This window comes from Pteropus medius, unplaced genomic scaffold (genome assembly GCF_902729225.1).
Source record: "Pteropus medius unplaced genomic scaffold, Ma_sr-lr_union100, whole genome shotgun sequence".
Classification (NCBI taxonomy): Eukaryota; Metazoa; Chordata; class Mammalia; order Chiroptera; family Pteropodidae; genus Pteropus; species Pteropus medius.
Genome location: NW_024350326.1, coordinates 385,577 through 403,369, shown reverse-complemented (window position 1 = coordinate 403,369; position 17,793 = coordinate 385,577). Strand labels below are relative to the sequence as shown.

At 52.7% G+C, this 17,793-nt stretch overlaps 2 protein-coding genes and 1 long non-coding RNA gene across 7 annotated transcripts in view; 1 reads left to right on the top strand and 2 right to left on the bottom strand.

Moving 5' to 3' along the window:
- Positions 1 to 206: 206 nt before the first annotated feature.
- LOC120584002 (uncharacterized) lies at positions 207 to 5,925 on the bottom strand. Of its 2 annotated transcripts, XR_005647918.1 has the most exons (3): positions 5,811 to 5,925; positions 5,380 to 5,459; positions 207 to 4,960 (listed from the first exon to the last, which is right to left on the bottom strand). It is a non-coding gene; the product is annotated as an uncharacterized LOC120584002 (long non-coding RNA). The 2 variants fall into 2 exon arrangements; XR_005647917.1 differs by having other exon boundaries at positions 207 to 5,459.
- Positions 4,531 to 7,871, top strand: CTU1 (cytosolic thiouridylase subunit 1). 2 transcript variants are annotated; one of them, XM_039839569.1, is made up of 3 exons: positions 4,531 to 4,671; positions 6,236 to 6,780; positions 7,249 to 7,871. In XM_039839569.1, the coding sequence occupies exons 2-3, from the start codon at positions 6,273 to 6,275 to the stop codon at positions 7,791 to 7,793; spliced, it is 1,053 nt and encodes a 350-aa protein (XP_039695503.1). In that variant the 5' UTR covers positions 4,531 to 4,671; positions 6,236 to 6,272; the 3' UTR covers positions 7,794 to 7,871. The 2 variants fall into 2 exon arrangements, with proteins under 2 accessions (XP_039695503.1, XP_039695504.1); XM_039839570.1 differs by having other exon boundaries at positions 4,666 to 4,767.
- Positions 7,872 to 8,491: 620 nt separating this feature from the next.
- Positions 8,492 to 17,793, bottom strand: part of SIGLEC5 (sialic acid binding Ig like lectin 5) — a 45,168-nt gene continuing 35,866 nt past the window's right edge. For 2 of the 3 annotated variants that reach the window (XM_039839487.1, XM_039839489.1), the window contains 9 exons: positions 14,764 to 14,837; positions 14,302 to 14,685; positions 13,832 to 14,107; positions 13,549 to 13,596; positions 12,669 to 12,938; positions 12,296 to 12,577; positions 11,988 to 12,087; positions 11,103 to 11,184; positions 8,492 to 10,575 (listed from right to left, as the gene is read on the bottom strand). In XM_039839487.1, coding sequence (XP_039695421.1) covers positions 10,384 to 10,575; positions 11,103 to 11,184; positions 11,988 to 12,087; positions 12,296 to 12,577; positions 12,669 to 12,938; positions 13,549 to 13,596; positions 13,832 to 14,107; positions 14,302 to 14,685; positions 14,764 to 14,837 — 1,708 coding nt within the window. In that variant the 3' untranslated portion in view covers positions 8,492 to 10,383. Of the gene's footprint in view, positions 10,576 to 11,102; positions 11,185 to 11,987; positions 12,088 to 12,295; positions 12,578 to 12,668; positions 12,939 to 13,548; positions 13,597 to 13,831; positions 14,108 to 14,301; positions 14,686 to 14,763; positions 14,838 to 15,024; positions 15,704 to 17,793 lie in introns of those variants that run through there. The other variant, XM_039839488.1, reaches the window with a different exon arrangement.

The following is a 17,793-nucleotide window of genomic DNA, read 5'->3' as shown; positions in this document are numbered from 1 at the left end:
CCTATCAAGGGAAGGGCCTCACGTAGGTAGACACAAGAGGAACTTAGAATAGATACACCGCGAAGAAGAGGGGGTGGTTTGGGGGCTGGAAGGCTGAGTGCCACATCCAGCAAGTGGTCAGTCCTGCCACGTCCAGCGTGGCCCTGGAAAATAAACTCGAGTGGGAACGGTGGGACATGAAGAAAAGAAAGAAGACAGAAAGCAGGGATCGGGAGGTCCAAAGTCCACCGAATGGTGAACAACGGTCCAGTTTTATTTTTGCAAGCTGCTTTTATTCAGGAAAACACAATTGCTGCCAGGATAAGCAGTTTCTCTAAAGCATAGTAACTTTGTTTTTTTCTGTTTATCCGAGACCACCTTTGCTCATGGCCTTCAGCTTATTTATCTGCCTGTGGCTATATTTGTACTATCTTGTTCTCGGGAAGAATTTGCGGAGGCGAGGGAACCCTTGGTTGCCCTCACAGTTTCCAAGGACCTCGTCAGCTTACAAACCACTCTCCACATTTCCCCCTTTCAATTAGAAGCCGCAATGAATGCAGACCAATTTGAGACCGTATTAATTGTCGCTGGATGATTCGGCAGCGGACTGGAAAAGCACAGAAGAATACAATAAGTAAGCAGACGATTCCAGCTAAAATCCAAAAAGTATATTTAAGCATGTTGGAAGGATTAAATCCTTGCAAATTATCTAATAAATCTTTAGCTGAATCTCTTGGATTAATAATAGTATCCTTTGCATTCTGTATATCCAAACTCTCCTGATGGAAATTACGCAAATCTAGACTTAAATGACTGATGCCAAACACGTTGTAAACGCAATTGTACCTGTTGCCAATTCCACTTAGATTGATTAGAGATTACATTAGTTCCACACGCCCCTTCTAAGCAGCACGACAGCGCACACTTGCTCTTTTTTTACAGAGCTTCTACTTCAAATTCCTATCTGCACTACGACAGATTCTAAGGCGTTCAGCTTAACCTCTAATTTTCAATCAGTATCTTGTGTCTTCATAGCCATAGAAGTATTATGAGCCAACTCCTTAACAAAGTTAGCATTTTGCCTGCTTTGAGATAAGGCCACTGCTGCAGTTACTGCCACAGCTATTAAGGACACGAAAGCTACTAGTCCCGCAATAACAAGTCCGGTAATTCCCTTATCTCTACTCGAAGCAGATCTCATTTCTAACAGAGTTCGTACCCCACTATCATCATACCGAGGTTCTACTAATTTAGTTGGTAACATGATAGAACTTGGTTGATTTCAAACCAGTAGATCTGACCCCTTATTATGGGGACCCACGCAATCGGTTGAATTACAATTGGTACGAGATACATTAAGAAGTCCATTGGAAGCATTTGTTTGCAATTGTCCAACTAGAAAAACATAGGGGGCACCAACGCAGGCTTGAACCCCATAGCTATGCTTAATATTCAAATCTGCAGTAGACGAATCAGATAGATTAACAAAGTCCAAAGCTGCAAAGGCTCGCCACGAGGACTTTCGAACGTGTCCTTTCCGGGTGGTCATCAAAGAGGCTACGTACCCTCCAGGTGTCATCCAGTTTTTATGAGCAACAAGGCGATGAGACCAATCATGGGTTTAATATCCCCCCACGTGGGATTACCTGCGCTCCGAGTTCCCCTGGATTGTGGAACTACCGGAGGAGTGATCTTCAGGCGCTTCAGAGGAAGGACGAGCTTCTCCGGCTCTGATCCATCCGCCATCGTCACAATGCCTGATCAGCCTCTCAGGCAGCCAACGAGGTCCATCTGCACCTTCAGGAAAAACAAACACGCCCCCGGCCCCACACTAAAACGGGATCAGGGCCATGCCATTCATTAGTTAATGGATCCTTCCAACGAACCACTGCTCGCAGAGTGCCGGAAGGAGACCAGAACCGTTCTGCGGCTGTTCGACCATCATCATCTGTGTTCAAAAACTTTAAAGGAAAAAGTACCAGGTTTAAGATACTCTAAGGAGTCATGGTGCTGACTCCCCCTTTTTGTTTTTGTATTTGAACTTTTAGGGTACGGTGAGCACGTTCCACAATGCCTTGTCTTTGAGGATTATAGGATATACTTGTCACGTATGCAATCTGAAATTTACAAAATTGTTGAAATGCTTTCCTAGTATATCCAGGCCCGTTGTCAGTCTCGATTTGCCTGGGAAGGCCAAGGACTGCAAAAGTTTGCAAACGATGACCAATGACATGTTCAGAACTTTCACCTGAATGACCAGTGGCATATATAAAGCCAGAACTGGTATCTACCGCGGTAAGAACACATGGACTATTTCGGAAAGACCCAACATGAGTAACGTCCATCTGCCAGATATGATTAGGTTAACAGTCCTCGTGGATTAACTCCATAATGAGGAAAAGGCAGATGGATTTGGCTTTCATGACATTGCTTAACAATTTGATGAGCACTTTCACTGTCTGAATAAATATTTACAGGTTGTTGTGGAAACAGCTCTAAAGCCCATACTAAAACCAATAACTCAGTTCTCTGAGATGAAGTCACGTTAGTTTGCTTCGAATAAGTCCGAGTAGGGGTATGTATAGCAGCAACTCCATTATTGGAACCATCCATAAAGACAGTAATAGCTTTAGAAATAGGTACTTGAAAAACCACCTTTGGAAAAATAACAGGTGTTTGTATTAGAAACTGTATTAGCTTATCAGGTAGATAATGACAATCAATGGTTGCATTATATTGAGCTACAGATAATGACCACGAATCAGAATACTGATTTAACCACGCTTGCTGCTTCTGATTATAAGGAATAATTATATTAGGATCTCTTCCCAAGAGCTGTTGCATCCAAGTTCAACCCTTATCTGTAAGAAGAGAAACTAACTCATAATAAGGGTCAAGAACTTTTGAAGCAGAATTGTACAAATGTAACCATTCTATTGGCCCTGGTTTCTGCCATATAATTCCAGTTGGAAGAGGTTTAGTTGGACAAATTATTAATATCGAAGACAGGGAGGAGTCTATGTGATAGACCTGTGTATTTTCTATGGCCTCATTTACTAATTGTAAAGCCTGTTCAGCGGCAGGAGTTAATTCTCTTGAAGAAGAATCAGAATCTCCTCTCATAATATCAAATAAAATCTGTAGTTGTCCTGTGGTGATTCCTAATTGTGACCTAATTACTTACATCTCCAAGTAATTTCTGAAAATCATGAAGTGTCTTTAATGAGTCAAATTGAATTTGAACCTTTTGTGGTTTAATTGTTCGCTGCAAAATTATAGTTCCTAAATATGGAAAAGGTGTAGACCTCTGAACTTTCTCTGGTGCATTGCAAAGGACCACCGATGGGTTGGTAGTAAGGGCCCCCATTATTTGATGAGGGCGGAACCGAACCGTCCGCGTGGCCCATTTCCCTGCAGCAAATTGCCCCGGGCGTCATGACGTGATTTACATTAGCCCAATGCTTTCCTCACTGACATCTAGGGCAAATTCCAGGTGTCCTGGGTTTGCTCACCTCACTACCCGGAGGGGTGGGGTGGCCTCTCTGCCCGTCAGCCAAGCTTCTAGTAGCACATTCCCTGGCAAGGTGTCCAACTCCGCCACAGCGAAAACAAGTTCCTCCACCTTTTCCAACTTTGCCCTGCGGGACCTTTAAGCTACCCAAGAATTGAGCTAACGCAGCAGCCAATGCAGCTCCCTGTACGTAAGCCGGCCCAATATCAGCAATGTTCTAATAAAGTCAGATAGCGTACCCGTCTTCCTATGGGGTCTAAGTGCTGTTTGGCAGGGTTTATTGGCATTCTCATAGGCAAGCTGTTTTACTATTATTCTTCCTGTCTCAGCATCAGACACTGTTCTAGATACTGCCTGTAAAAGACGGGAAACAAAGTCCCGCTGTAACTCGTCCGGCCCCTGTCGCTCGCCACTGAGTTCCTCAGACTTGGCCCCCGATGTAGGCAAACCGCGTCAAGCCTTCATAGCACCAATGTTAATTTGTTGATATACCTGTGACTGAAATATCATTTGTTGCATCAAATCTAGATACTGTCCCTCTGCAGTCAACATTTCTACCGTAATAGAAATAGCATTCGGTGCGTTACGCCCGGCTTGCTGTTCCCTGAGATTATGCCATTCGCTTTTCCATAATGGATAATCTCCCCCGATAAGCAAGCCCTAGCAATCGTTTTCCAGTCACAGGGAGGCAGAGTTTCGTATTGCAGTCCTTCAAGCAATGCCAAAGTAAAAGGAGCAGAAGGACCGTAGGCTGCATAGGCCTGTTTTAAATCCTTCGGCGTCTTAAAAAGAACGGCTGAATGCTCCAGACAATTTGCCCCTGCTCGTTAAGTCTTTCCGTTATGGGGAAAACATGGAAACCTCCCGTATCTTTTTGTCTTTCTCTAGCTTCCTGGATCCCTTTCTGTACCGGACAATATACTGCATTCAGGAATGATTGCAGATGGGACAGCGGCCGGACGGGACCGGAGCATTCTGGGATCCGGGGGCGGGGCGCGTGACGTCACCGCGAGGCTCGCCGGGAGTTGTAGGCCGAGCTCTTCCGAAGGCCGTCCGCTTTTCGGGAGAACCGCCGCACGGGCTCCTGGGAGCCGGAGGCGCGTAGACTTCTGGGAGTCGTAGTCTTCCCCGGCTTCCGCGTTTTCTCGCAGCTCGGACCTTCCAGCGCGCGTTCTGCTCAGGTGGGTACCTTCTCCTGCCGCGGGCCCATCCCGCGGCTTTTGTCGCGCTGCCGTATGGTATTCGATAGTCTCCATATTTCTCCCCGACGCATGACGGTAGGCATCCCCGGAGAGAAGGCGCGGCGCTCCTCTCCGTGATCCCCCAACGCCCGTCTCCCCGCGGCCCTCCGGTCGAGCGCGTCCTAAGCAGGCAGTGTCGCTGCTGACCCGCTTTGGACTCTGCGACCCGGTCCGACTCTTCGTTCTTCCTCCCCAAGATGGGTGCGATGCAAACGCACCGTCCTCTGTCCTGGTTACAACCGAGAGTGGTCAGGGCTGGCCTGGTGGGCGGTCCAGGCGGCTGTGGGACCTCAGACTAGGTGCCAGACCCAGCCCAGGGTTCAGCAAAGACTTCCCGAGCAAATGACCTCAACTGTACATGCCCAAACAAAATTCCAGACTCTCTGCCCTAAACCTACCCCTCTCACACTATTACCCCATTCTCCCCTACCCCCTACCTCTTCCCCACTAAGTGGTCCCACTGTCCTTCCAGTGGTTCAGGCCAAAACCTCGTAGTTGTCCCTAGTCCTGTTTCTCTCATCCACTGTCGTCCCCCACCTGAGTCTCGTGTGAGTCCCAAATGCCCCGCTTACAAAGGGGATCCAGAATCCGACCCCTTCTCTCTACGTTCACGGCCTCCACTCTGCTCCGAGCCACCTTATTGCTCACCTGGCTCACTGAAAGAGCCTCCTGACTGGTGGCCCTTGTCACTCTCCACCCTCTATTCACACACAGCAGTCCGAGAGATCCTGTTAAAACAAGAATCAGATCCCGCCACCCCACAGCTTAAAACCCTCCATGGGCTCTGATCTCAGAATAAAGCCCAAGCTCCTCGCCCTGCCAGCCTCCAAGCCCCTCGCCCTGCCAGCCTCCAAGCCCCCAACCTTCTCCTGCCTTCGCCACAACAGGCTCCCCAACCACCTGAACACAGACAGGCCCTGGCCTTCCGGTCTTTTCCGTTTGCGGTGAACTCTATCTGGAACACGATCTAAGGCCTGACATCTAAGGCCTGACTCCTCCTCCTCGTTCGTCTGGCCTCATCTCAGCGCTAACTCCCTCAGTTACTTCTCGTATTTTAAAGTATCCTGGTTATTTCTTACTTTTCCATGGGTTGGTTCTTCCACTCGAACTGAGTGCCCGCAGCCTTTCCTGCTTTGTTCACTGCTGTATGTCCCCAGTGCCTGGGATCTGCCAAGTTGGTATCTGTTGAATGAATGAATGAGAGCAAGCTTAAGCTTTGTTCACTGCTGTGTGTCCCCAGTGCCTGGGATCCGCCAAGTTGGTATCTGTTGAATGAATGAATGAATGAATGAATGAACGAACGAACGAACGAACGAACGAACGAATAAACGAATAACAACAGCAAGCTTAAGCTGAGACTTGAAGGTGCCAGGACTGCATAGTTCTGGGGAAGAATGTTCCAGGCACTGGGTTTATTCTGGGCGCTATCCAGGCAGCCTCTCAGGAGGCAACGACTCCGCCATCTGGAATCCACGTGTAACCCGCCTCCGCTCTCCCCGTCCAGGAGAAGCCGACCCCTTCCACTCCGCCGGGACCCCGCGATGCCCGCCCCGCAGTGCGCCTCCTGCCACAAGGCGCGCGCCGCACTCCGTCGCCCGCGCTCGGGCCAAGCGCTGTGCGGCGCCTGCTTCTGCGCCGCCTTCGAGGCCGAGGTGCTGCACACGGTGGTGGCGGGTCGCCTGCTGCCGCCCGGAGCCGTGGTGGCCGTGGGTGCTTCGGGCGGCAAGGACTCCACCGTGCTGGCGCACGTGCTGCGCGAGCTGGCGCCGCGCCTGGGCATCTCGCTGCACCTGGTGGCCGTGGACGAGGGCATCGGCGGCTACCGGGACGCGGCGCTGGCGGCCGTGCGGCGCCAGGCGGCGCGCTGGGAGCTGCCGCTCACCGTCGTGGCCTATGCGGACCTGTTCGGGGGCTGGACGATGGACGCCGTGGCCCGCAGCACGGCCGGCTCCGGCCGCAGCCGCTCCTGCTGCACCTTCTGCGGGGTGCTGCGGCGCCGGGCGCTGGAGGAAGGGGCGCGCCTCGTGGGAGCCACGCACGTGGTGACCGGTGAGCGCATGCGGGGCAGCAGGAGCGGGAGGGTGCTGTGGAGGAGGGACAGGCGAGGGCGGGCACTGACAGCGGGCTGGGGCGCATGCCCAAGAGGTGAAACGGAGACCCCGGGTGCGTCCTAGGGGGAGGGTCTCCATCGGGAGAGAGGAGTGTGCGCGTCCCGGGATGGTCGCGGCCAGCTCTTAAGTCACCGCCATCATCTCGGTACACACACGTTGGAAGACAGAGGTCGAGGGGTACGCTCTCTGGGGGTCGGGGCTGTGGTTCTCTGCATTTAAAAAACAAATGGCATCCTTCGTGTCTCCCTTCGCAAAAGGTGGGGCGCGCAGGGCGGTCTCCCTCGGAAGCCATCCGTAGTCTGAAACGCGACCGTGCCTTTTAACTCCTCTGTCGGCCTCTCCCCGGTAACTCTCCACCCACGGCGCGCCCTCCTCACTCGCTCCCTCCCCCCCGTGTCTCCCCCAGGCCACAACGCCGACGACATGGCGGAGACCGTGCTCATGAACTTCCTGCGGGGCGACGCCGGCCGGCTGGCCCGGGGCGGGGGCCTGGGCTCGCCGGGCGAGGGGGGCGCCCTGCCGCGCTGCCGCCCCCTGCAGCTGGCCTCGCAGAAGGAGGTGGTGCTGTACGCGCACTTCCGCCGCCTCGACTACTTCTCCGAGGAGTGCGTCTACGCGCCCGAGGCCTTCCGCGGCCACGCGCGCCACCTGCTCAAGCTGCTGGAGGCGGCGCGGCCGTCCGCCGTGCTGGACCTGGTGCACTCGGCCGAGCGCCTGGCGCTGGCCCCGGCCGCGCGGCCGCCGCCCCCCGGCGCCTGCTCCCGCTGCGGGGCGCTGGCCAGCCGCGCGCTCTGCCAGGCCTGCGCGCTCCTGGACGGCCTGGACCGCGGCCGGCCGCGCCTGGCCATCGGCAAGGGCCGCCGCGGGCGGGACGAGGCCGGGCCACCCGGGGCGCCGCGCGACGGGGAGCGGGTCCGAACTCCGGCCCCCGAGGCCGTCCCCACCTTCTAGGGACCCTTCCGGGATCCGAGCTGGGAGCGCGGGCACCTGTAAATGACATGGTGAATAAACCTGAGTCATCTCTGCGAATTCCGGGGCTGCTCGCCTCGTGCCTCTGCCAGGTTCTGGGCCCCGCTCGAACAGTGCCAGCCCGTCCCGAGCCCCTGCTGTGTGCCTGGGCAGGGGTCCTGACTCATTTCCAGGCCGCACAGAGCCACAGAACAAAAGCTCACGTGATCGTGATGGGCAAATGCCATTGGCCGTTTTGGTGTATCGGCTTCAATATTCTTCCTAACTCTCTGGAGTCAGGCTTCCCCCCAGACTCTGGCCTAACAAGTTCCCATTTTCATTTTCTTTTCTTTTCAGGTATCCTGTGCTTTTTAAGTGAGGGGTTTTATTTTTTTCTAGTCACTTTTTCCCCAAAGGATTTTGTTATTTTCGGCACAAGTCTTGATCAGAAGGAAATGGATTCTACATTTCCTAGTATCTAGTACTATCTAGGGGGACAGAGAAGTTTTCATTTGTTAAATACTTTAGTAAGTTAATTATTCATGCAGATTAACTATCACAGTATCGTGGTACCTGTGTTCAAATAACACTCGTAGTAGCCTAAAGTTACGTCATTCGGCTCACTTCATCTCATCACGAGAAGGGGGGTAAGTACACTACAGTAGATATTTTGAGAGAAAGAGACACCACATTCACATAAATTTCATCACAGCATATCGTTATAACTGTTCTATTTTATTCTCGTTACTGTCGTTAATCTGTAAATTAACCTTTATCATGGGTACATATGTATAGGAACAATCATCATATATACAGGGTTTGGTACCATCTGTGGTTTCAAGCATCCACTGGGGAACTTGGAACATATCTCCTGGGGGACGACTGCACTCACAGGTCCCGAAGGATACACAACACGCCCGAGGGCCCCCCAGCAAGGTATTGGGGGGTAGGGGGAGGATGGAGGGAGTGGGAGAGACACAGCGACAGACAGAGATAGAGAGAGGGAGAGAACCTGGGGCTCTGCCTCTATTGGGATGGACGGTGAAGGGCCTAGGTTTTCTCAGGTGGACCACTGGCCAATCGTAAACATGAGACAGGGAATTAAAGCACGGGTAGGGGACAGTTATCTAGGTCACCCCAGACTTTCCAAAAGGGGGAACTTCACGGATGGGACAGTCTGGCTCTTCATCCAGCTGTGTAGCTGGCAATGTGCTTATCCCAGACGGACGCCTCAGAAATGGATGGGGGGGCGCCTCGGCGATCGAGGGCTTAACATCAGGAACTCACAATCGAAAAAGCTTACGCCATAACACTGCTGGCGAATTGCAACTTTTTGTTTTCGTGCTTTCTTTTTAAAAGTTAAATTAGTTCAGCTCTAGCGGAGGGAGAGAGTGAGCTCTTTCTTCAGTCCACCCCCCTCACCCCAAATCTGTCCACAAACTACGGTTGGAAGGACGGGATGGTGTAACTCAGGAGCAAGCAATGTGGCGCGGCCTCCAGCAGGGGGATCTCGAATGGCAAATCCCTTGGTGTGGACCAGCGCGGCTGGCCGAAGGAACAAAGGCCGGGAGGAGAGGGCTGGGGAGCAGATAAACGCCAGGGCAAGACACCTGTGGTGTTCTGTCTAAGGCCAGGGGGTTGGGAAGGGGCTCGTGTAGGAGAGAGTCGAGGGCAGCTGTCGCTCATCCAGATTTGCCACAGAGACCTTAACCCAGGACAGGAATGGCGGGAGGCGGTGCTGTGGGAGGAGCGCTCACACCCGACATGGTCCCGAGAGCTCCCCGGGGAAGAACTAGATGTCACAACAAGGCTTTGTGGTCATTACAGCCCCTCCCTTTAGCTTCCTCTTCCCCTCTGGAAGAAGGGCTTCCTGCTTGCTTTTTCTCTGAATGAATATTTTTTTCTAGTGAGAAAACATCCAGTCGACTTTGACAGCCGTCACAAAGATCCATCCCCATGGGGCCCGTAACGGAATAGGGAAGGGACTGGAGATCGGGAGGCGAAGGAATGTGCTGGAAGAACTGACAGGTCAAAGTGGGGCAACGAGATGACCCCAGAGAGCCTATAAGATACCATGTCATGAACCGAGCGCGAGGCTGAGGGGCTGGTCTTAACCGGGGGAGGCTTCGAAGAATTCTGGGGAGGAGAGTGACACCAACATGTTGCCACCTTGTCCTCCATGCCCGGTCACCCCCGGGCCTCAGGGTAACTTGCAAGCAGGACCTGTCTGTTGAGAGAGAGAGAGAGAGAGAGAGACCCACAAGCCCTGAGCACACACCGTGCGACAGGACCCGTGTGCGTTGATGTCCGTGCACTGAACCTTTAATGCTCACCATCACCTTCGAGGTTGGATGCATGACCTCTTGAGGCACAGAATGGCAAACGGAGCAACAGAGAAATGAAGCGAAACGCTTGCTAAAGATGGCTCGGGAGGTGCTGAAGCCTGCCTTTGAGCCCAAGTCTTGTTAGCCCTGCCACCTGTTTCTTCGTTAGCATTGCCACCAAGTCTCCCCGGGCTTCATCGCTTACTCACTGACTTCCTTCCCCCAGCGGGTCATGGCTCCTCCGCCAGCCCCAAGTCCTGGATGAGGCCTCATTTGCTTTTGTTGATCTCTGAGTACTCGGTGGTGCTGCCGGCCTCCTGGTCCTGAGGCTCCTGTGACTGCCTCCTGAGAAAGGTGACGTTGGCGTAGTAGATATCCTGCTGCCCCTCTGGAGGAGGGGACTCCTCAGCAGGTGGCGCTTGGTCTAGGGGGCTGTCCGGACAGGGCTTGTGCTTGGAACCCTTTGTGAAGGGGAGAGAGGGAGTCAGGGAAGAAATAAGGCAGGCACACCCCAAGGGCACGTTGGACTCCATCCATCCCCTCGCTCCACACACGCGTCTGATGAACTCAACGATTTGCTCATTCACTTAAAATGTCATAATACCGCCACCGATTAGATGCTATCGAGGGCTTACTGATCACAGTGAATCCTCACAAAAACCCAGCATGAGTGACACTCTTATCATCCCCCCTTTGCAGATGGGGACACAGAGGTGGGGAGAGGTGAAGTGACATGCCCGGAATGGGTAGAGAGTAATCGGTTTTGGGGGGATGGTTCTGGCAGCTTGTGTCTGGTAAGCTCAGCATTCAGCAGGGGTGGCGGGAGGCTGACCACAGCTTCCGGGAGAGGAAGGGGAAAAGCCCAGGGGACGTCAGCTCTCAGCTTTGTGCCCAGCTGACAATGGAGAAATGGATTTGGGGAAGTGGCTCAGTCTGAACTTCTCGAATGGACCCAGACACTGCGTGAAAAGACTCTCGCATCGCTCACCCAGGAGACTGTACCCATGACAGGGTCTTCATCGTCCTTGCCCTTCGGTCTTCCGGCTGCTTGCTTCCTGCGGGCTTTCAGTCTAAGGGGAGAAATCAGGCACAGGTGGGCAGGCTGCCCCCACTCCCTGGGAGGACAACTGAGGCATCTGGACCCAGGGAGCAAACTAGGAGACCCTCTCGACATGCACATGAGGACGACCAGGCGTTTGGCCAGGACTGAATTCCCATCACGAAAAACCCCGCTTACACACAAAAACGTGTACGAGAGTGATCAGCATAGGCAGTGCTATTCGTGATAGCCGAAATGTAGAAACAACCTAAATGTCCACCAACGGATGAATGGACAAACAAATGTGCCTCATCCATACGATGAAATGTTATTCAGAAATAAAAAGGGATAACGTATTGACACATGCAGGAACCTTGGAAATATCCTGCTGTATGAAAGATGTCAGCCATAGAGGACCATGTCTATTTATTATATGATTCCGTTTATACGAAACGTCCAGAATGGACAAATCTAGAGAAACAGAAAATAAATTAGTGGTTGCCTAGGGCTAAAGGAAGGATAGGGGCAGAATGACAATGAAGGGGCGTGTGGTTTCTTTCTTTCTCTTTTTGGTTTCTTTTTCATTTTAGGCCAGCGAAAAAGTTCTAAAAATTGATCGTGGTGATGAACGCACAACTCTGTGAACGAACTAAAAGCCAAGGAATTGTACACTTTAAATACATGGGACTTATAACTCAATAAAGTTTAACCCCCACCCCCCGCCAAAAAAAGGCCCCTCCCGATGTACTTAGCTCTGCCTTTCTGGGATTCGGTGACCTCTGTCTGCACCTGCTACCACACCCCTTCCTGCACCTCCCCAGGACAAAGGCTTACATGCAAAAGAAGATGAGGCACAGACACAGGGACAGCAAGGCCATGGCGCCAGCACCTCCAAGAGCCCCAGGAACCACGCCCTCCAGGGATCCCGACTTCCCTGCCGAGAAGAGGGGCATGAAATGACCCCTTCCCGGCACTCTGTCCCGTCTCCCGACCTCCTTGCAGAACTGGCTGTAGGTTCTGTTGACACAGGAGGTGGAGGGCCGCTGCTGGCCATCACCTGCTGTCCGGGCCCAGCCCTTTCCCAAGCCTCGTCGCGACCCACTCCTTTCTTCCTAAGCCTCTGCACCCAGCAGACCCCAGACCTGGCAGCAGGATAGCAGCACTGGCGGCCCCGTGGGCATTCCGGGCCTCGCAGCTGAGTCTGAGGCTGGAGCTCAGCCCCCCGCGGAGGCTCAGGGAGCTGTTGGCCCAGGGCCCGGCTGAAGTGGAGGTGACGGTGAGGGAGGCGTTGCTGAGGTTCCCTTCCAGCAGCTGCTCCCCCAGCCTCCAGCGCAGGGAAGGGGCCGGCCGGGCGTGGGAGGAGCAGCTGCAGTGCAGCCCCGCGTCCTCCCAGGAGCAGGAGGGTCCCAGCAGCTGTAGGGGGCCTGTGGGGAAGAGGGGAGAAGGGTCAGCGGCGCCTCTCCCCTGCCCACCCCGGGGGGCCTCTCTCTGCTGCTTCCCCTGCTCCCCACTCACTCTGCACAGAGAGGTATAGGGAGACGTGCGGGGAGCCCCCCGGGTGCTGAGCTCGGCAGGTGACTTCGCCTTCATGCCCCGACTCCACCCGGGGCAGCTCCAGGATCCCGGGGCTTGAAGGCTGGGAGGGGCTTAGGGTCTCGCCCCGCTGGGCCCAGCTCAGTGTGGCAGGAGGGTTGCTGTCAGCAGCACAGACCAGGCGCAGGGCGTCCCCTTCCAGGACTGGAAGAGATGAGCCATTCCTTGCGTTCCCCACATATCTCGTCATCTCTGGAGAGAGACAGAGAGACAAAGACAGAGCGGGGAGAGAGAGAGAGAGACAGAGAGAGAGAGAATGAGAGAGAGAGAGAGAGAAAGATGGGGGGCTGACAGTCTCCATCAACCCCTCCTTCAGCTTGACATCTCTGTCTCCTCCCCTGGCCCACTGGCTTGGTTCTGTCTAGGTTCAGAGGCTGGACCAAGTACACCCCGAGGAGCTTGGCACAAAGTATCTGGGTCTCTCAGCTTCAAGGAAGGCTCAAGGTCCCACTAGGACATGCCTGGACTGTAGGCAAAGGAAAGCAGAGACCCCCATGGCTTCGTGAGGCAGCCAGTGCATGCAGCAGGAACTAGGACTAAGGCTTAGTCCTAGCAATATTCCAAGGAGCAGCGGGAAAGATGGAAAGCTAGGGGCAGTGCCATGGTGAGGTGACGTGGGCTTCAAACAGTATGTACAAGTGTGTACAGGTGCACACGTCCACAAGAGGTAGGGGAGGGAGGGTGGTGATTTTTATCCTTGCCCTTCTTAGAGCTGATCCCATTCAAACTCTGATTGCCCAATCCCGCTCCACAGTAGCCCAAGGACAGGTCCCAGCACCCAAGGGCCGAAGTTCTATCCTACCTGTGACATTTCTGAAGAAGATGCTGATGGTGAGGTTCTGTGGGGCATCTGGAATAGAAAGATATGGCCCCACTTCAGAGGTGAGGAGCAAGTTGGAAATGGACCCCACAGCCAAGGAGGGGCAGTAGGAGCAGGGAGGTGGGGATGCTGGCCCACTCCCACTTCCCCCGAGACTCAAATGCATACACAAATCAGCTCAGCGCACGCACGCGCGCACACACACACACACACACCCCACCCCAAACCCACTGCCCCCAGGGACCAGCCACCCCTCCAAACTCACAGGAGACATTGAGCCTGATGATTCTCTCTCTGATCACCCGATCTTGGCGTTTCACCTGACAGCTGAGGTTAGTGCCGTGGTCCCTGGGCCTCGGGGTGAGGGTGAGCACGGAGGATGCGAGGAGGGTCTGGGGCTTCAGAGAGCCCAGAGCGGCCCCCACCCAGGAGAAGCTGAGACTCCCCCATCCACAGTACCCTGGCAGGCTGCAGGTCAGGCGCGTGGGGCGGCCGGACTCCAGGCCCTCCGGTACGTGGATGTCAGGCTTCTCTGTCAGGACTGGGGAGCAGACAGGGAGGTGCCTGGGACCCAGTGGGCAAGGACCCAAGCCTCAGGGCCGAAGCTCACCCCAGGTCCCGCGTCTCTTCCCATCATTCCTGCCCCAAGGCCTGGACAGCAGCTGTTCCAGAGTCCTGTCCCTGTTCTGACACGGGGTCCCACATTCCAGGTCCTCTCCTGGGCCCCTGCTATACCTGTCACCTTCAAATTAAGCGTCTCATCAAGGTAATTATGTTTCACAAAATATCCTCTCTCCACTCGGAAGAAGTAGTTTCCTGCGTCACTCTTCCTGGCGTCTCTGATGCCCAGAGAACAGTTGTTGGTCATGGGGTCCTCGAGGAGGTAGAATCGGCCCTGGGTCTCCACGGACACTGCTTTGGTTGGGTCATTCGTGGCCACAAGACTGTTGCGGTGTGTGTTGGGCCCCTTCCAGTACCAGTACACGTAGAGTTCGGCAGGGTTATACCACAAACTCCAGGAGTAGGAGAAGGAGCAGGGCACGACGACGCACAGACCCTCCTGCACTCTCACTGACTTCTGCACTCGGAGCTTGAACCCGGAATTGTCCTGAAGGGACCCTGTGGGGACACAGAGGTTCAGGTGCAGCTCCGGCGCCTCCCCTGTGCGTGCCTGTGCCTCCCCCTCGCCCCACTCACCTCCCCACAGCAGGGGCAGCAGCAGCAGGGGCACCATGTCTGCGTCCGACAGCGTAGAGCCTGGGTCCAGGTCCCTGTGTCAAGGAAGGAAACGTGCAGAGTGTGTGCTGGGGCCGAGGACTCCCCGACAGGAAGCAAAGGCTGAGAGAGCTGTGGCCACGCCTGGAAGGGGAACTTGGGCTCCACAGGCCATCGGGTATGGCGGGGGGCGTGGTGACACGGGGCTGAGAGAGCACCCTGGCCCACCCTCTCCCCGCTCACCGCTGGGCAGGTGGATATACTGAAGCCCCCAGAGGTTGGGGAGCTTGTCCGGATGAGAGTCTGGAAACAAGCGCCTTCCACATGGTACGTAAGTCCAGAATGGGGATCACCCAGGAGCCCAGCTTGGTTGGAAGAGAGAAACAGGGCTGGTCCTGGTAACTGGGGGAACAACCCCCCGCTGAAACGACTAGATGTTCTGAAAACGAATCATTTTCAACTTTCTTAAGATCGAGAGAATTCAGGCCCAAATCCGATGGAGGGTGGAATGCAGCGGGGAAACTGAGTGGTTCTGGGGACATAAAGGTTGGGGGACATCACTGTCCCACAGACCCTCAGACCCTCAGACCCTCGAGGGTCTGTGGGACAGTGATGGAGCACAGGTCCACTCAAGAGGGATGTGCAAAGGGAGACCCTCGCCCCATTCGGCGGGGACCCCACAGGCGGGACATCGGCACGGAAGCAAATCTGCTCTCCGTACAGCTCAGGAAGCTTCGCCCTGAGCCCCTCACAGGCTCGGTCCCTTTCTCAAAGCCTGGCAAGGGCTCCGGGGATGTGAGGACATAACCTGGAACCCCAGTGCTCTCGTGTGAAAGAGACTTGAACGTTTCCCCACGTTCCACAATGATATGAAACATTTTGGACGTTCTCAGTAGCAAGTTGTAGAACTGAAAGAAGGATTCTGAAAGGATACAAGAAAAAGAAATTTCAATCAACTGTGCTGGAGGAAATACTGAATTCTGTCAATTCTCTATATTACATAAATATAATAGTATTATAGCCATTCCTAATATTTACTATGTAATATTAACATTTATTGATATGACAATTGTTCTCATAGAAAGAAGCAATCAAACAGTATCACGAAAACTGTGTAGAAGGTGTGTTACGCAGGTGTGCCAGACAGGTACGCTCTACTACTAATAAAAATCAGTCTGTAATTTTTCTGAATTGTTTTCTATTTTGGTTTTGAGCATTTTAACTTGTGTGACTTGATGTGAAGTGTTTTATCATTTCGTAAAATTTCATACGTGTGTCGCATTTCATTTTTTTTCCCCCAAGGGACTATCTCAACATTCGTATAAATGTCAGGCTCCACAAAACCTGGATGTGCCCCTGCCCCGGAGTCCAGGTGAACGACAGGTAACCAGGTTCACAGCCCCCTGAGTCTCCTTATATATTGCAAAGATGATCGTCTTGAGCAAGCGAAGGACTAAAGAAAGCATGATCCGTACAATTCAATCGCCTTGTGGTCTAGCACAACTCAAGCTGAGATTATCAACAAGAGAAAAATAATAAGTGATATAGAAAGAGGATGTGAAGAAAGGGGAACCCTCTAGCCCTCTTGGTGAAACTGCGAATTGGTACAGCCACAATGTAGTCAGTATGGCGGTTCCTAAAAATAGAGCTGCCATACGAGCCAGCGATTCCACTTCTGGGTTATCGATGTGGAGGAAATGAAAACTCTAACTGGAAACACAGCTGCATCACCATGTTCATCTTGGCATTATTTACAATAGCCAAGGTGTGGGATCAGCCCTAAGTACCCATCGATGAATGAATGGATGAAGAAAATGTGGTACGCATACCATCCAAAATTATTCAGCCATAAATAAGAAGGAAGTCCTGTCATTTGCAACAACACGGATGGTCCATATAGGCATTATGCCAAGTGAAATAAGTTAGAGAAAGCCAAATACCATGTGATCTCACTTAAATGTGGAAATGTTTGAAAAATCAAACTCATAGATATGGAGAACAGACTGGTGGTTGCCAGAGGTACAGGGTGGGGGTGGGTGACAGGTACAAACTTCTAGTTATAAAATAACTCAATCATGGGGATGTACTGTACAGCATGGTGACTGTAATTAATAACACTAGTTAATAATACTATTAACTAAAATAACATAATTAATAATACTGTATTGCATATTTGAAAATTGTAGAGAGAGAAAACTGCTGAGAGAGAACATGATTAAAAGTTCTCATTGCAAGAAAATGACGTGTAACTGTATCGGGTGACGGACGGTAACTAGACGCGTTGTGGTGGGCACATTGCAATATACTCATATATTGAATCATGATGTTGGACACCTGAAATTGCATAATGTTATATGTCAATTATATCTCAATAAAATACAAACATAAGAAAAGTCAAATAAACTCGAGCTGGGAACTTAGATTAGATGACAGCGGTCCAAGACTTCCAGGCAGCATTACTTTGTGTTCATCTACATAACACATTCCTTATCAAATTCCTGCCGCTGAAGCTTTTGGAAAAAAACGGTGTAGATGATAGAGTCTTTCTTAATCCTTCTTGCGACCACATCAAAGTTGTGACAGAGCACGGAGCAAACAGCAAGGAAAGTCGCCCGGGATCTAGATGAACAAGCCCTACAACTAGGGAGAGAAATAAGAAATCAGCCTGCGATGGTAGGGGGTGGGAGGGGGCGAGGACCCGAGGCTGCTGGGTCCCCAGCAGCTGAATGGGACAGAGGCTGCAGCAGCACCAGACGCCTCCTAAAGGGGCCAAGTCCTTAGCATGCTAAGCAAAATGAGCCAGACAGAAAAGGTTGAAAGTCACATGATATCACTTATATGAGAGATATAAACCTAAAACCAACAAACGAACAGGACAAACAAACAGAGACTCATAGACATGCACAATACACTAGGGGTTACCAGAGGGTAGGGACCGAGGTAGGTGGGGTAAAAGGGGTCAAATATGTGGTGACAGAAAGAAATCTAACTATGAGCAGTGAACACGCAATG

Coding starts and splice junctions, on each gene's coding strand:
- CTU1 (XM_039839569.1), top strand. CDS start 6,273: ATGCCCGCCCCGCAGTGCGCCTCCTGCCACAAGGCGCGCGCCGCACTC. Junction 6,781..7,248: donor AGCCACGCACGTGGTGACCG/GTGAGCGCATGC, acceptor TGTCTCCCCCAG/GCCACAACGCCGACGACATG.